Here is a 15,639-nt window from a genome sequence, read left to right as displayed (position 1 = left end):
GAAGGAAGACTTTTCCTGACAGCTATACATTAGAAAGCTAGTATGAGTATGAGCATAAGTAGTCTGGCATCTTCAAATGTTTTTTCTGATATATCATAGCAAAGATTAGAAAATTTCCATATATATGAATTCCTGTCCTAAAAAAAAAAAGGTAAGAAAGAAGTTCAAAAGGCTTTCATTTGTACTCAAAGAATACTGATGACAATAAACTTGATGTCCATGCAATGACACTTCCTTCAGCTACAATTATAACTGTCAAAGAAATTCCTTCTCAAAGCGTGAAATAAAAATCCTTTTCATTTGGCATACAGGACATTTTTTGATTAAATTCAGGATAAAGTTTGATCTAGTGATCCTGGAAATTGACAACGACGAACTCCCCTGGCCTCACGCTGACCGTGTGGGAATCCTTGGTCTGTAAAGTCTTCCGTATCACAAAACTGCCGGGCCTCGTCAGTATCTTGACACCTGAAAATGTGGTTTTATAAATATGTTAAAAACATCTGATCCTTTAAAGATATCCAAGCGCTCATATAACCTTATGCAGTTGTGAGCGCCGTAAAACTCTTACTAAAACTAAAAAAACTAAAAGATATCCAAGGAGGATAAATTAAATGATTGTAAATGTTTTACGCTCACATTGATCACATAATTTTGATCATTTAGGAGGCAGGCTGCTTTGACCCTGTCTGCTACAACCAACTCAGGCTAAATGGGAGCAGGTGTCCTGACAGATAAACTGCTAAACTCGATAAAATAGACTACCTCAAATGAGAATCAAAATCACAAATTTTGTGAGCGGAGACGAAGAGCTTTACGGTTACATTTAAGACACAGAGGAGCTGGAGGAACAAATCAAAGAGTTTAAGAAACATGGACAGAAAGAAGGCAGAAAAGGTAAGGTTCTATTGCTATAAGAGATTTTGCAAATAGCCTTTTTTCCATAAGACAGTGGTAGTTACATATCGCAGACATTTATATTTACCAAGCTCCATAAACTTTACTTCACATTCATTCTCCCATAGGAACAGCAAAAAGTAGTGTACAAGAGGCCTTTTAGCCAGGAGATTTTTTATAGTCTTACAGTTGCATACTTTTAAATTATGTCTATTCAGTACTTAAAGGGCAAACAAATTAATTCGCAGAAGGAACCATATTTCCCTTAACTGTCAGTTATTTTTTTCCTCAACCCTATGCAAAATGATGTTCAGTTCCCTAACAAAAGAATGGAATCTCATATCCTCACACAATGATTCAGCTCTACTCATATCCTTCATTATGTTATGCTATTTTAGACTCCGACATGAGCTCTTGTAAAACATCAAGCAAAATCCATTCTGAAAAACGGTCCCCAACAATTGTGTATGTTATAAGAAAAAAACTCAGGAACAGAAACTTCAGAAGGAATCAGAGAGTCAAAGGAGACAAAAGGTTCATGTTCTTTGACATATGTCACAGCAGGAAGATGAGGAGGAGAAGAAGAAAAAAAAGATGAAAGAATAATTTTTGAGCAAAGTATCAGAGAAAGAGATTTCTCTCACTGCATTAAAATGCTGTTGAAAACTATAAAAGAATTATCAAACAAAATATTAAGTTCAAAAAGGGGACAAACCATATTGAAAAGCAAAAAATAAGATAAATTTTATCTCCGATGAAAACACAAGATTTCTGTCGACAATTTCAGCCCCCACCCCTATGCGTACAGTGTGGTAGTCTGTCAGGCATACTAAACCTCAAATGCCATCCTTCAAGTATATAGTCCCAGTTGATTGATAAGTTCCCAATTTGCAGTTGGGTGAATTGAAGAAAATATTGTGAAGTAACTTTCCTTTGAATGTAGCCTCCTTAGCCGGACCAGGGACTAAACCTGTGATCTGACCATAACAGGAGATACATTGTGACAATTATTAGATCAGCTGAGCCAGCAAACACCATCCTCCATCCCGCTCCCAGACCTATGAAGCAAGAGAAAAATGAGCCACCTCTTCTTACAAACTATCTTTCACTAAAATTAACTTTGGCAAAAAAACAACAAAACAGAACAAAACCAAAACCCACCTTGAGAGGCAGTAGAAGCACGATCCTTTTCTGACAAACTCTTGCGTGTTCGACTTGATGCAGACGACAAAGACCCCGACCCTGAAGCCGTTTGCGTTCGGGGAATCCTGGCACCCACCGGAGAAATGACTGTTGAACGGGTAGAGCTGAAGGAGACATGTTTGGAGGAAACATCAGAGGAGGAGCGAGCCATGTGTGGTGCTTCTCTTTGAACGATGCGTCCACCAGACTTTGACTGCTTATTGTGAACACTTACAGGGACCATTTTACTGGTCATTTGCTGTTTACTCTCCACTGAATCTGATTTCTCCGATCTGTAACCAGTAGGATGATGAACTTCTGAGCGGCTTTTCTTCATTGTATAAGACTTTGAGTACGGTAGTCGATCAATCAGGTCCATGTATTTTTGATTAAGGTGCTCAGGTTCTTCTGTCAGCCGAGATAAAACACTGGCATCACTGTCACAAGCACTTGAGCTTTGTCGGCTTTCTTCTGACTCTGATGAAGTAGAATCAAAGTGTTGTGCAGCCCGGCTTTTCTCCTTGGGAAAAAAAAGAGAAAAGAAGTTTTCATTACGACTCAGTTAAAATTAAGCACAACAATAAAAAGTATGTTCATAGTACCGGAAAGAAGAATCAAAACAGAGCAAAGCCAATCACAAGCAAGCACCAAAGATAGTAAATAATAACTTATGAAATGTGCTTACCTTAAGAAAAAATTTTAATTTCCATGACACACTTTCAATTCATTCTGTAAAATAGTTTTTCAAAATAACATTTCATAAACAGCCTGGAAAATCATTGAAACGATGCTTTCCACATCAAATGAATAACAGCAAATTCAAGTAGAAATTTAAAGTATGAAATGAAAGCTATCTTTAACCTCTACAATTATTTCATGCTGTCCACACAGGGATATATGAAAAGAACGCATCATGCACAGTCTGTTACTGACAAATGTACTTTCACATTGAGGGTAAAGGGCAACTGAAAATATTATACTTGATTGTTGCTCTCAAAGAAAAATGAGAGAAAAAACTTTCATTTGTACAAGACTACAAACAATGCAGAGGCGGACAGCTAGCAAGTTGCCCCTATTTATTGCCAATGGCTGATTTTGGTTGCGTGTGGAAATAAATCTAAACAAAGTTAAACTAGGTCAAAATGAGGGACTGTCTACAACCAAATCAAAATATGATCACATGCTGCTTGCAGTATCTCTTTTCATGTGAAACAAACTGTCGTTAACGTTTGTAGGAACAACCAAAATCATCATCAGTAGGGTTCAGGCACAAAAACCAGCAAGATCTGCAAAGTAAAAAAAGCTGAAAATAAGCAACAGCTTTATACTCATTGTTCTTAAAAGTGGGAGAGTTATTTGTAAAGCATATAATGAACGCTAACTATTATCAATTGCCCCTTTTTCCAAAAAATTTCAAAGCTCACTTTCCTACATCTCAACATTCACTTCTCTTTCAGAATATGCTATTATTCTCTATAGAATAGTCAGCAAGTGACCAAAAACCTGTTTCGCTTCTCTACAAAATACTGAAATACAATCAAAGTAATGCCATTGTCAGTTATAAAGAAAACATTGAGGAACACTTACTTGCTCTCGAGATCTTCTCCACTGTTTAGCTTTTGGCTGGTTTAGCCCACCACTGTGAAATCTGCCACAGTGACGCTTGTCAGCGGCATTTAGCCTACTTGTTGGACACCTCTCGAAGAAATTCTTTAGAAGAAAGAAAAATATGAATGATTAGAAAAAGTAACGCTAAAATTATATGTTCCAGGGGCACAAATGGTGCCACCGAAAGTAGTACTTTAGAAAGCATACAAATATGAATAATTTCTTTATTTCAATTGGTGAGGAAAAAACAGAAAACTCAACCAATTTTACTGGCTATAGATATATTATTACATTATTTGGTAAATGGGAGAATGGCACAAACGGTGCCACCGAAAGTAGTATTTTAGAAAGCAAACAAATCTAAATAATTTTTTCATTTCAAATTTGTGGAAAAAAGAGAGAACACTCAACCAATTTTACTGGCTATAAATATATTTTATTATTTTGTAAATGGGATAGTAAGCTGATAGTCACACTTTGATAAATCAAAGAATGAAACCAAGAGAAAAATTCACGACATTAGAATGAACAGAAACACCCCAATTACTTCTTTGAGCATTATCACCTGTAGGCCTTTTCTTTTTTTTTTTTGTGGTAAGTGTTTTACGGAGCTCACAACTTTAGCTATCTAAAATTAAAATAACAAAACAGACACACATACTTTGCCAATTGTGTGTCTGCATCAAATTTCATGTGCGTAGATACCACCCCGGGCAGTGCCACTGACTGTAGTGTCTTTAGGCCATTCCCAAAGGGGGGACATTTCTCGTTCATGCACAGTGGAATTGTAAATGGGCTGATTCATCATGTCTTGCTCATAACTGTGCCAGATCTACATCAGGGAACTGCTGCTTTCCTTTCCTAATCCTTACTATTGTCATTTTCCTCTACCTCTTTTGTATGTTTGTCACACTCTTGTGACCTGCTGTTACCGGGGTGCCTTGATAGTCAAAGCAAACTTTGTCCTGTTGAAGCTAGAGAGGTGCGCTGAGTAAGTCTGATTCCCTGTAAAGACTTCTCTGTTGGCATCCACCCCTTGGCGCTCATCACGTTATGCAGTTGCGTGCGTTGTAAAACCCTCTACTAAAATTTTTAAAGAACTAAAACATGTGTGTAGAGCCCATAAATGTTTGTGGCCGTATCATTCAAAATTGAATTAAAAGAAAGTTGTGTTTTGCAATTTCAAACAACACTGAAAGTTCAGAAAAGAACAAACCTTCGCTTAAAGATATAACGAGCTGTGATTTACTTAATGAAGTTCTGAACTGAGCCAAAAACACTCACCTCACACAGACAGGAAATCTGACCAAGATGGGTTTGCATGTTCCTCATTGCTCCATCAACTAGGGTGTAGGAATCACCTCTGTCAAAGTCATCTCTACCAACCTGTGCCAACACACATTGGAAATTTAGCATTCTATTTGTGGTTTCTTGAGGGTAACGGGGAGAATGGTAGGTATATCTTTTCAAATGTTGGTAGAAATGCGACCTCTGAATTAATCTACAGACCTGCTGACCTTCATGAAGCCAAGCCAAGGGCAGACGAAACACTCCAGATATAAGTTAGAAATCATGTGGAAAGCGATAAGGCCATTTTCGTGGTGTCAGTGGTCAAGTGGTTAGGCTATTCGACTCACAACCACGAGGTCATGGGTTCAAAACAAGGTTGCCTAAAGTAAATCAGGCTAAGTAGGTCACAGTATAAAACGACCCGAGAGGGCTGGTTACCGGCGGGTTCACTGACATAGTGAGACGCGAGTGGAACCAGAGTAGTACACAACTCTCTCTCTCTCTCTCTTCGAAACCAACAGAAACCCCAATATCAACACTGACACAAAGAGCACACAAGAATTCATTTTCATTGTAAATGATGAGGACTGAGATTCCAAATAATAACAAACTTCAACTTTGGTACAGTAGGCCTACCTATATGTAGGTACCAGAAACTAAATTTTCAAAGTAGCTGTATGCCAAATTTATCTGTTCCATTTGAAAGGCCTATATCCACTGAGCATTTTGGTACCATTCTTTAACCTCTCCGTTAATTTTTAAGAAAATTGTATTTGTTTAAAATTTGATCAAATTTGTTAACGTCAGTCACTGGCTGCAACCCCATGTTTGACAGACAATAAAAAAGTAACAAGTGCACTAAACATCTCCACATTAACAGAGTACAATCACTATAACAAATATATGGAGCATAATTTTTTTCAAGACTGTGAGATCTTTACAAATCAGTACTTTATCACCTCAAACACGATATCTGTCGTAATTTCGACAAAAACACAGAGCGTTGACCCGGCCGGCGCCGCACCGGCCCCCGCGGCGAGCGAGTCGGCTCTATATATACTGTAGTGTACCCCGCGTGCGGGGTCACATGCTTTCTGAGTCTCGCGGAAGGATTGATGTAAAATAATTCCAATTTAATTACTTTATTCTAATAGAAAATGAACTGATCTTTTAATTAATTATTTTTATAAGCCGGTATTTTACATATTTTGTGTAAAAAGTGATCTTTAAACATTTTGACGGTATTTTTAAAAGCTTTCTATGAAGACGCCAAAGGCAAAACTTATATCACGGGAAAGCACGTTTAAAGCTCTACAGTTCTCCGCCAATGAAAAGACGGTATTTAATCATCCCTCGTTCCGTGAAGCATTTGAATGCATGCGTGTCAATTTTTCAACCGGCCGACCTCGCATTCTGACCGCGAGGGGCTTCGCTTTCGTCGGCGATTCTCCAGCTCCTAATAATCGGACATATAAACAACTTACACCATTGTAACGAGGAAAAGCTGAACTTTTACAAGGTGTACGGCATTTGGTGTTTTATAGCGAAAGAGCAAAGAAAGAGCGATCGGAATTAACCCGATTTTACCGATACCACGCGGTCGGAAGGCCGCGAGTGCCTGCGAGGCTGTGTTTACGCTATCTACTATATGAGCAACAAGAAATAATTTGACCTCTCCTTTAGTGCAGCAGACAGTCAGTTTGATTTTTTAAGCTAACTTCAGCACTTTTCTCCATGAGCTGCTTGTTGATGCTGAGGCGCTGGCCTGACAGAGCAGAAAACTTAATAGCATAGCTCTTCATTAAGATGTTGAGAAGCCCTCTCGAATCTTTGTTAACATTTGTTTGCTATTCCTGCATCAGTTATGGTATCCTCGGTTCGAACAATCTTGTCAGTTTCTTAGTGTTTGAGCACTTAATCAGTAGCAAGCACTGTATGTTTCCCCGGATGCCAAAAATATTTCAGAGTGTACTACGGTCTCCTTGGGTAATAATATAAATTGTTAAGTGCAAACACCTTGCTGTTAATCAGGGATATGCATTACAAATGCTGTCCATTATTATTATTTATTTCATCTCAAAATACCAGTTAATGACTAAACTTTCCATATATTAATATTACAGAGTTGGAAGCTAAAAATTCCTTACAAAATCTCCATCACCAGCGCTGCTCCCATGATGATGCGTTGTGAGAGGATTCTCTCTATTAGTTCTGTGCCTCTTCTCCGTGGATTTTCGTTGTGTTTCTAATATTTTTTGTTCAGACCTTCTCTCCTCCAGCCGACGGTTCCCTGATGGTAAAGGCTGCGCTGCTGTTTGCCCCTCAGATTCCCTCAAGGATGTTTTAGACTCTGAGCAAGCCAAGACTTTGAGAAAAATCTCCACTGCCAGATCACCTGACTTAGCCAGAGACAGTGCAACATGATCTGGCACTACGAAGTCTCTCTCCACTGACATTGCAGAGGCAACTCTCTGAAAACAGAATCCAACAAAAAACCAATAGTAGTTGGCATTGGAGAAAACATGAACATGAGATATATTTACACATTGCCACCTACAATACACTGAGAGTTTTTTAAACAAGAATAAACAGTTACATTTTGTTCATCATCACATGGGCTAATTACTCAAAATGAAAGTTTTCATTATAAGAACAGGATATAGCAGTGTATGTCCTGAAAGTGCACGACAGCACCAAATTATCAAGCAAGTAAAAACTGATTATTTCCTCAAAGCCAATAGCAACTACAATCAGGTTTATGAAGACATCTAAAATTTGGACAAAATCACTCTTCTTGAAGCTGAGATCATCATCAATCATCATCCGGTGCCTAGCCGACTGGCTAGTGATCATGGACCTCCACTTCTGTCTTGCGTTGCAGCCATGGTGTTTGTTGTTCTTGCTGTTCCTAGCCATGTTGTCAACCTGTCCAGTATCTTTTCCCTCTGTCTGCCTCTGCCTCTTTCCATTAAACTTGCCTGTTGTTACAATATATATATTCTCCAATGCTTCTTTCCGCATTGTGTGTCCAATGAACTTTGCTGTCGCTTTCATATATATTTCGTCATAGCTGAGATAGATCTCTGTAAGTTTTAATCAAGGTGTTAAGATCACTTACTCAGGATTACAAAGAGTAGGTACAACAGATGATAGTATTTGAGCAGTGTATTGAACAACATATGACATGCTGTGATGAAGACAAATGTTGCTTAATTAGACATGCATGCTGGAATATCAGTTGCAGAGTGCACAGGATGAAAATGATAAATTTTCCGCTCTCTGTTGTATTTTCTTGTCTCTAATCAAGTGTTGCTTGATACCTTTTCCTCTTATTAACCATCCCTTTTTCACCTAAAGTCTGATCTTCACCTCCGTTTTCTATTGGTTGCGCTCTTCTTGCACCTCTGTTCCAAGGTTCTCATGTTGCTCTTTGTTGATGTCATGTTCCTATCCCAGTCATCTATGTACTTTAGAAGAGGTCAGCCTTTTTATTTCTATTCCCTACTTCCAAACCGAAGAGGACTTTAGCAATGGTAATTGTAATAAATCTCCCATCTTCCATTAGGTCACAGTTTTCCAATCCATCTGAGCTTGCCGTACACTGTATGAGAAATGAAAATAACATGGGAATCACGACTGGTTTTTTGTAGGCCTATCCATAATCTTGTCTTTCCGCATCATTCCATGAATCATCTTTGAGGCTACTAATGGGAAAACTGCTGAGAATTTTCTCCTGATGTGAACGCTTTGCCTAGGTCTCACAAGCACACACCAAATGATTTCAGAATGCATGCTTGACAATCTTTCATCTTGATTGAGATTTTTGGGGCACCAAATTTTCTGTGATAGCTTCCTACCTCAGGGAAATATTGTAATAATGTTTAAAACTTCACTCTTGATTCAAGTGCCTGCTTTCCGTAGTTTGTAGTGTAGGCCTTGATTGAGTCTGCGCGTAAGTCGAAACTTGTCAGAGAAATAAAAATAAGTCAAACTCAAATCTTCAGCTAGAGCTAGATTACAGAGCCGATTTCTAAATGATCTAACAAGGACTTTGACATCCCCATTGATTAAAAAAGTAGGCTTAAGGTAAGTCACTTACTTGTGATGTGTAGTATCTAGATTAGATGTCGAATTATAAAAGTGAAGGGGTTTTTTTTTGTTGTATTTTTTTTTAGTTCATTGATAACTTTATTCCATTATAATACTACATCCCCCTTCGTATGTATAACCAACTGTTCCCTGCATGATGGAAGTAATAATGTAGTATATTGTTCTTATACAATATCTCTCTCTCAGTCTCCATCTTCTTGTCTGTCTTCATCGTTTAGATCACGTCTATCTATCTCTTTATCAATCCATCTATCTATCTATCAATCAATCCATCTAAATATCAGGAGCTGTAATTCATTACTCGTGCGCCAGTGGAGCTGCCAATATTGAAAAGGTGTTGCCTCTAACAATCGCCAGAGGGATTCTCTCTAACAACCACCTCGTCTCTTGAGGGTCACCTGTGGCGTTTGTTAACCGACGACCAACTTTCTGGAAGAACAGGGTTGTCAGGGGACCGAGAAGTGGAGAGCGCCAGACGTTTCGACGGCCACTGGTACGAAGAGGTAGTGGTCGCTGAGGCCTGCATATTTCCTAATTTTGGACTCTTCTGCCTTCTTAGCGATACTGCCGGGAGCAGAGGCAGAGGAAATGATGGACAGCGGAGAGAACAAGTCGGAGCATGTGGCGTCCCACACAAGGCATTTGCCACCCTCGAATGGAAAGATGGTGATGCTATCCTGCCTTTTGCCCCGGTCGAGGCCGTAGTTGTAATGGAACGTTCGTTCACGGCACAGAATTCTACAATTTTTCTGTTATCACAGTGTAGAATTTTGTGGTTTAGGGTGAACGCAAAATTTGGTGAACGCGCACCGGGTGAGAATAGCCACAAGACTCGCCTGCACTATCTCACTCGAGGTGGCCAATCTAATAATTCATCTCCTTCTCAAAACCTTTTCAAGATTACAAATCGACTGTGCAACGACAGTATGTATCGCAACCCATCTCTAACATAATATTGAGTTGCCTTGAGACTTTAGAACTTACCACATCGAATGCCTTTCAATCTTCATGTCATTTCAGTCAGCTCTTTCAGTCTTTCAGTTTCATACAAGACATCCTGCGTTTTTTGAATCACAAACACAAGCAATTACACTTTTTCATTTTCTTTTAGGCCAGTTTTTATGAGCAGTCACTGTGAGCAGAGAAAATAGGTAATAATTTCCAAAGAATGTGAGTGCTATTTAATAAAAAATCTCCTTGAAACTGCATACAGGATCAAATGTTAAATTAATCTAGTAAAATAGAGATTGATTCAAGTCTATTTGAATTTGAAGGAGAATATTGAAAATATAATATTTGTGTAATTTTTAAACAACTTGGCAAATAAACCACTGAGGTCTGGTAGAGTAGAATCATTTGGGTAAAATAAAAAGTTTGATAGCCTAACGGAAGTGGGTTTATTTCCCTTCGGTGAGATAAGTCAGATGATAATTAGGCCGAGATTGTGATTTTGTATAGAAATCTAGAATCTAGTTTAGTTATAATAACATCTCAGTCAAAACAAGTGCATCACACAGAAAGCCAAGATGGTTCATCGAAGCAGTTTCGTCCCTGCAACAGCTGCGTTGATAGCTTTAGTTTATCTGTTAAGCCTGTCAGCTGTTTGTGAGGTAAGCTGATTTCTGATTTGATTTTTTAGAGTTTAGCAGTCTCCTTTGAAATATTGAAACACAGTACAGTCTAGATTCTAGATCTAGATCAGATGAGGGGTCTCAACCTGTGGGTCGCGGGGGGTCGTGTGACCATTCTTAGGGGGTCGCGATATCATTGAGGAAAACTAAAACATTGCTCTTTTTCTTTACCTGGCAATTAAAGAAAGAACTTTCCCTCTTCAATTGGCTGAGATGAGAAAAAAGGTAATGGAGTGTGGCGATTTTGTAGTTTCGTTCGTTAAAGTCAAGCAGGGGGGTTTCTTCAGGGGGGCTTGCCCCCCTGACCTAAAAAAAATATGGAGGTGGGGGGGGTTCAGGGGGGCATGCCCCCCTGAATTTTGTCCTAATTTGATGTTTTGCAGTTAGGTTGCATCCCTGCTCTTTGTGTAGTGTAGCCTAATTCAAATAGAAATCAATAGAAATCTAGTATTTGGTCTTCAAGACTTCTGGATTTCTTCTCTGGATGTAAACAAATGGATCGTGGACTTTAACGAACGGAACTACAAGATCACCTGGAGTGTCTACGTACATGGTAACCGGGCACGTAGCCTCAGGGTCTACGTACACGGTAACCGGGCACGTAGCCTCATGACGAACACGGTAGCAATGCCAATCGGGCTTTCCCGCGCGACGAAAATTAGGTCCCCGTTTGCGGGCGATTTTGCGGACCCGGCCGAAGCGTAGGTGACTAACTTTGTCAACCTCGGTCTGCTCTATTTCCGAACCAATCCGAATGAAACTCGGAAACCAATCAGAAAATAGGGAAAACTAATGATATGTGGACATTGAAGTTCGTACACATAAATTAACCTATACTTTTGGTGTCGGGAACACTTTCGTATCGGGTACACCGAAAACTATGAGGAGTTTGAATTTCAACGCCGAGATGGTAATAGACCTATCTATCCTCTATAGTGTGCTAAAATTTGAACGTTCTGTGTCAAGTAGTTGTTTAGACCCATTCGTAAATCTACGACTACCCCCTTGTCCAAAGCGGCTTCGCACGGAGACCGGCCATTTTCCCCTCACTCTCGCGGCAAATGTATGTGACCTACAAATCCCCGCATGACTATTTCGGGCCCGTTCATTGGTCACTTGAAATAGGGCAATGGCGGGCGCACGCATCCGGTTGTTTTTCTCTCTATTCCCCTGTAACATCGCAATGGGGGTATTCCGAGGCGAGGTTATCTCGTCTCGGGGTGCTCGCGTCTCAACGAGGAAAAAGAATTTTTAATTGTACGACATGCTAGCTTGAATTAACTTATCTTTTGCGGTTGGCAAGGTCTAAAGTCATCATAAAAAGCTTTGCAATTATTTTGTCACGCTGCCGACATATATTCTTAAAGATCCCATGTTGTGATACGATGCTATAAATAAAATGGACTCATCCTGACACCCCTTTTTCGCAAAATCGTAATATGTACACCAAAATTTTAATTATAAAAAAATAACTACGAAATGGGTAGTAAACCTGATTGGAGAAATGATTTCTACACCCAAAAACTCATAGGGTAGCCAAGTTTCTTTCTAACACACCGATTAGATACCGAGATATCGTCGATTTTCTTACAGAATCTGCTACTGCGTGGTCCACTTTTTAGGAGTATTTTCCTATATGTGGGTCATCCATATTTTACCAACCTTTACAACCCCATAACTTTTGTATTTATGAACCGATTCGTAAAATTCAAGAAGCATAATTCTTAGAATTGAAAATTCTTTCTTAGGTACCAAATAAAAAAGGGCTAAAGTGAAAATTAAAATTTTCATTGGCATTGCTAAACACGGTTACCGGCAACCAGGCGTGTAGTCTCAATGTCACACACGCGGTAACCGGGCGCGTAGCCTCAATATCTACGTACACGGTGACCGGCAACCGGGCGCCTCTCACTATCTACGAACACGGTAACCGGGTATTTTGTTTCGGGGGGGGGGGGGGGGGGCTTGAGCTAGGTGCAAGGTATCTGCTTCGCTCCCTTCACGACCTTGACCTTTTTCCTTTTTCACTTTGCTTTTTGTGTGTTGTGAGCGGAATGTAATCCCAAAAATGATCCCAATCTACTCCCTGTCATCTTTCCTAAAGGGAGAGCAAAATGCAGTGACACTGAAAATCTTACTTAGCAGAGCTGTAGTTGTAATCAGAATTCTAAACATTAAACATATTTGCTCCCAGTTTCAGTTGCTTTTTTTTTGTCCTCTGGTGTTGCGTCCAGCCCTCCCCCTATCCCCGAGTACGTCTCTTTAAAAAATCAATAATCTCCCCCCATTCCTGAGTCCTGTACTTAGAAGCACTCAAAACACACGCAGGTTCATTGACCGGTCACAATGGCGAGCCCGACAAGATGCTTGTATAACTTTCTTTTCTTTATGTTGCCCCCCTGACACAGTGACAAATATTGATTTATTTTCATGGCGACACCACGTTTGTAATGCCGAACCTTCATGTTACAATAATTGTTGCGTTATCAGACAATTACTGACAAATTACTAGGTGGTAACGAAAGCGAAAGTAAAGGCTTACTGGACGCTCTGTTATGAAATTTAGTGGGTATCATGCTGGACTATAGAGCGGTTGACCCTAGTGCGTCCTCTTCGAAAAAGCGCAAACTTTGCGAACAGAAGTACCCTACTTGTGTGAAAAGCAATAAAAGTGACACTCTTTTTGGCTGAGTGAACTATCTCTTGGATCCTCCGGTTACCGTGTACGTAGATACTGAGACTACGTGCCCAGTTACCGTGTACGTAGACCCTGAGGCTACGCACCCGGTTACCGTGTACGTAGACACTCCGAAAAGGTAAACACCTGACTAAACACGGCCAAAGAATCAACAAGGCTACCCCAGTTTGCCCCTCCTATTTATGTGGGCCTATCTTAGGTTTGACTTACAGTGTTTTCTTTTGTTTCAATATATAATATAGCCTAGCCATAGGCCAACGCACAATACCTTGAAGCTTCGTTTATGACGAGCTACATGAGAGTACTACTACTGGCTTCGGAGAAAGGGGTTACAGGGGAAGCATGATAGTGATAGTCATGCATATTTTCATCCAGACCTTTCTCGCTCAAGTTTAATTTGTGTACGCCTAGGCCCTGGCGTAGATCCAACCCATGCCCAAGGGATGTCACAGTAAAAAAAATTATTATCATGGAAACTCCATTTCACTATTATTGTCTCTTTTTATCCCATGTCATATGATGTAGGCATCAAGCTCGTCATCTCTGAAAAGATCATAAGCCTAGCTGAGAAAAAAGTCTAGCGTATAAATTATAAAACTATGTTATTGCGTGGCAGAACAATAAACACACAAGAAAGGCTATGTCAGGAAATTTGACAAAGGCAAAGGAGATAAAGAAGAGAGAGAGAGAGAGAGAGAGAGAGAGAGAGAGAGACTATAATAAGAGAGACCACTCACAATTGGAGAAACACATATATATGAACTTATAAAGCTTTGCACAATAAAGGTGGCACAGTTGAATGTCTGGTGTTAGGTGAGGCTAGTGCAAAGAAATTGCCGCAAGTTCCGTTTTCAAATGATGCTGTCAAAGAGGCATATTGCACATATATGTCTTCAAACATTAAGGAACAGGTTGTAGAGGAGATCAAAGCTGCCCCTATGTTCTCGTTCCAGCTTGACGAATCAGTTGATGTGGCATCGTGCTGACAGCTACTGGTCTTTGTGAAATACGTATTTGAAAAAAACGAGAAAGAACAATTTTTATTTTGCACCCCGCTGGACACTACAACAGCAGCAGATGATGTCATGAACAAGGTGTATCCTAATTTTTTTTTAAACTAGGGTCTTGAGTGGAAGAATGTGTGTGGAATTTGTACCCCAGCCATAATAAGATTTAAGTCAGGCTTTCAGACAAAAGTGCAAGACAAAGCACCACACGCAAAAGGCATTTACTGCATGATACATAGATATGCACTAGCTTGCAAAACTCTCAATCCCACTGTGAAGGAAACGTTGGAATCTACTGTTAAGGTTTTCAACTATGTGAAACGCAGCCACCTAAATACACGACTCTTCAAGGTGTTTATCGAAAGGAAACATTGTATGTCGGGTCTTGGAACTGAGAGAGGAGACCAAGTTCTTCCTGGAAGTGCAGGAAAAAGATGAGCTCAGCAGGCAATTCTCAAATGATTTGTGGATCCAAAGACTTGCCTATAGATATATGTCTGATATGTTTGACTACCTCTACAAACTCAACTTGAAACTTCAAGGTCAACAGAAACACTTTGTACAGTTTAAAGGCATTTTGAGTTGCTTTCTTTCAAAAGTTCAGAATTGGCACCGGAAAGTTACAGAGGGAAACATTTGCTATGTTTACCAACCTTTCACAGCTGTTAATTCCAGAGGAGATCTTGTCTGCTGATCTTCAAATTGACATTGCTGCACATTTGAAATCTCTTGAAGATGAGTTCAAGAACTATTTCCTGACTTTGACTGTGGTGAAGAAGCTTTTGTGAGAAACCCTTTCACTCCTGGACTAGACATCACTGTCATTGCAGATGACATTCAAGACAAACTTTTGGAATTGAGACATGATTCGTCAGCATGCGACACGTTTCTTGAGAAATCTCTTGCACAGTTTTGGTGTTCACTCCAGGAATCATACCCTCAGGTCAGCAAAATAGCACTTCGAGTCATTGTCCCATTTGCCTCGACTTTCCTTTGAGAAAGTGGATTTTCTACCCCTGTCCAACTCAAAGACAAAAGCAAGGAACAAGCTGAATGTTGCTGAAGATATGCGCCTTGCTTTACCCAAGACTTCCCCAAGAATTTCAAGACTGGTCCCTGAACTACAGACACAGCCCTCTCACTAGTTTATTTTTCTTTAAATCTGTGTGTGTGTGTGTGTGTGTGTGTGTGTGTGTGTGTGTGTGTGTGTGTGTGT

The 15,639-nt window shown here is 39.8% G+C and overlaps 2 protein-coding genes across 5 annotated transcripts in view; one reads left to right on the top strand and one right to left on the bottom strand.

Annotated features, from left to right (window-relative positions):
• Positions 1-17: 17 nt before the first annotated feature.
• On the bottom strand, positions 18-10,692 carry LOC101861988. Its single transcript, XM_005108628.3, has 6 exons — positions 10,072-10,692; positions 7,125-7,448; positions 4,972-5,073; positions 3,667-3,789; positions 2,059-2,599; positions 18-468 (listed from the first exon to the last, which is right to left on the bottom strand). The coding sequence occupies exons 2-6, from the start codon at positions 7,431-7,433 to the stop codon at positions 347-349; spliced, it is 1,197 nt and encodes a 398-aa protein (XP_005108685.1). The 5' UTR covers positions 7,434-7,448; positions 10,072-10,692; the 3' UTR covers positions 18-346.
• Positions 10,492-15,639, top strand: part of LOC101861158 (transmembrane protein 9) — an 18,205-nt gene continuing 13,057 nt past the window's right edge. For 3 of the 4 annotated variants that reach the window (XM_005108626.3, XM_005108624.3, XM_005108623.3), the window contains exon 1: positions 10,492-10,697. In XM_005108626.3, the coding sequence (XP_005108683.1) occupies positions 10,614-10,697 (84 nt within the window). In that variant the 5' untranslated portion in view covers positions 10,492-10,613. The remainder of the gene's footprint in view (positions 10,698-15,639) is intronic. The other variant, XM_005108625.3, reaches the window with a different exon arrangement.

This window comes from Aplysia californica, unplaced genomic scaffold (genome assembly GCF_000002075.1).
Source record: "Aplysia californica isolate F4 #8 unplaced genomic scaffold, AplCal3.0 scaffold00705, whole genome shotgun sequence".
In the NCBI taxonomy this organism is placed as follows: domain Eukaryota; kingdom Metazoa; phylum Mollusca; class Gastropoda; order Aplysiida; family Aplysiidae; genus Aplysia; species Aplysia californica.
The sequence above is the reverse complement of the archived record's forward strand: the minus strand, read 5'-3'. Positions and strand labels throughout refer to the sequence as shown.

Excerpts from the sequence above, each read along its gene's own strand:
- LOC101861988 (XM_005108628.3), bottom strand. The coding sequence starts at position 7,433 with ATGTCAGTGGAGAGAGACTTCGTAGTGCCAGATCATGTTGCACTGTCT. Across the intron at positions 3,790-4,971 it reads AGATTTCCTGTCTGTGTGAG|AATTTCTTCGAGAGGTGTCC; the intron begins GTGAGTGTTTTT and ends TTTCTTCTAAAG. Across the intron at positions 469-2,058 it reads TGCTTCTACTGCCTCTCAAG|GTGTCAAGATACTGACGAGG; the intron begins GTGGGTTTTGGT and ends CCACATTTTCAG.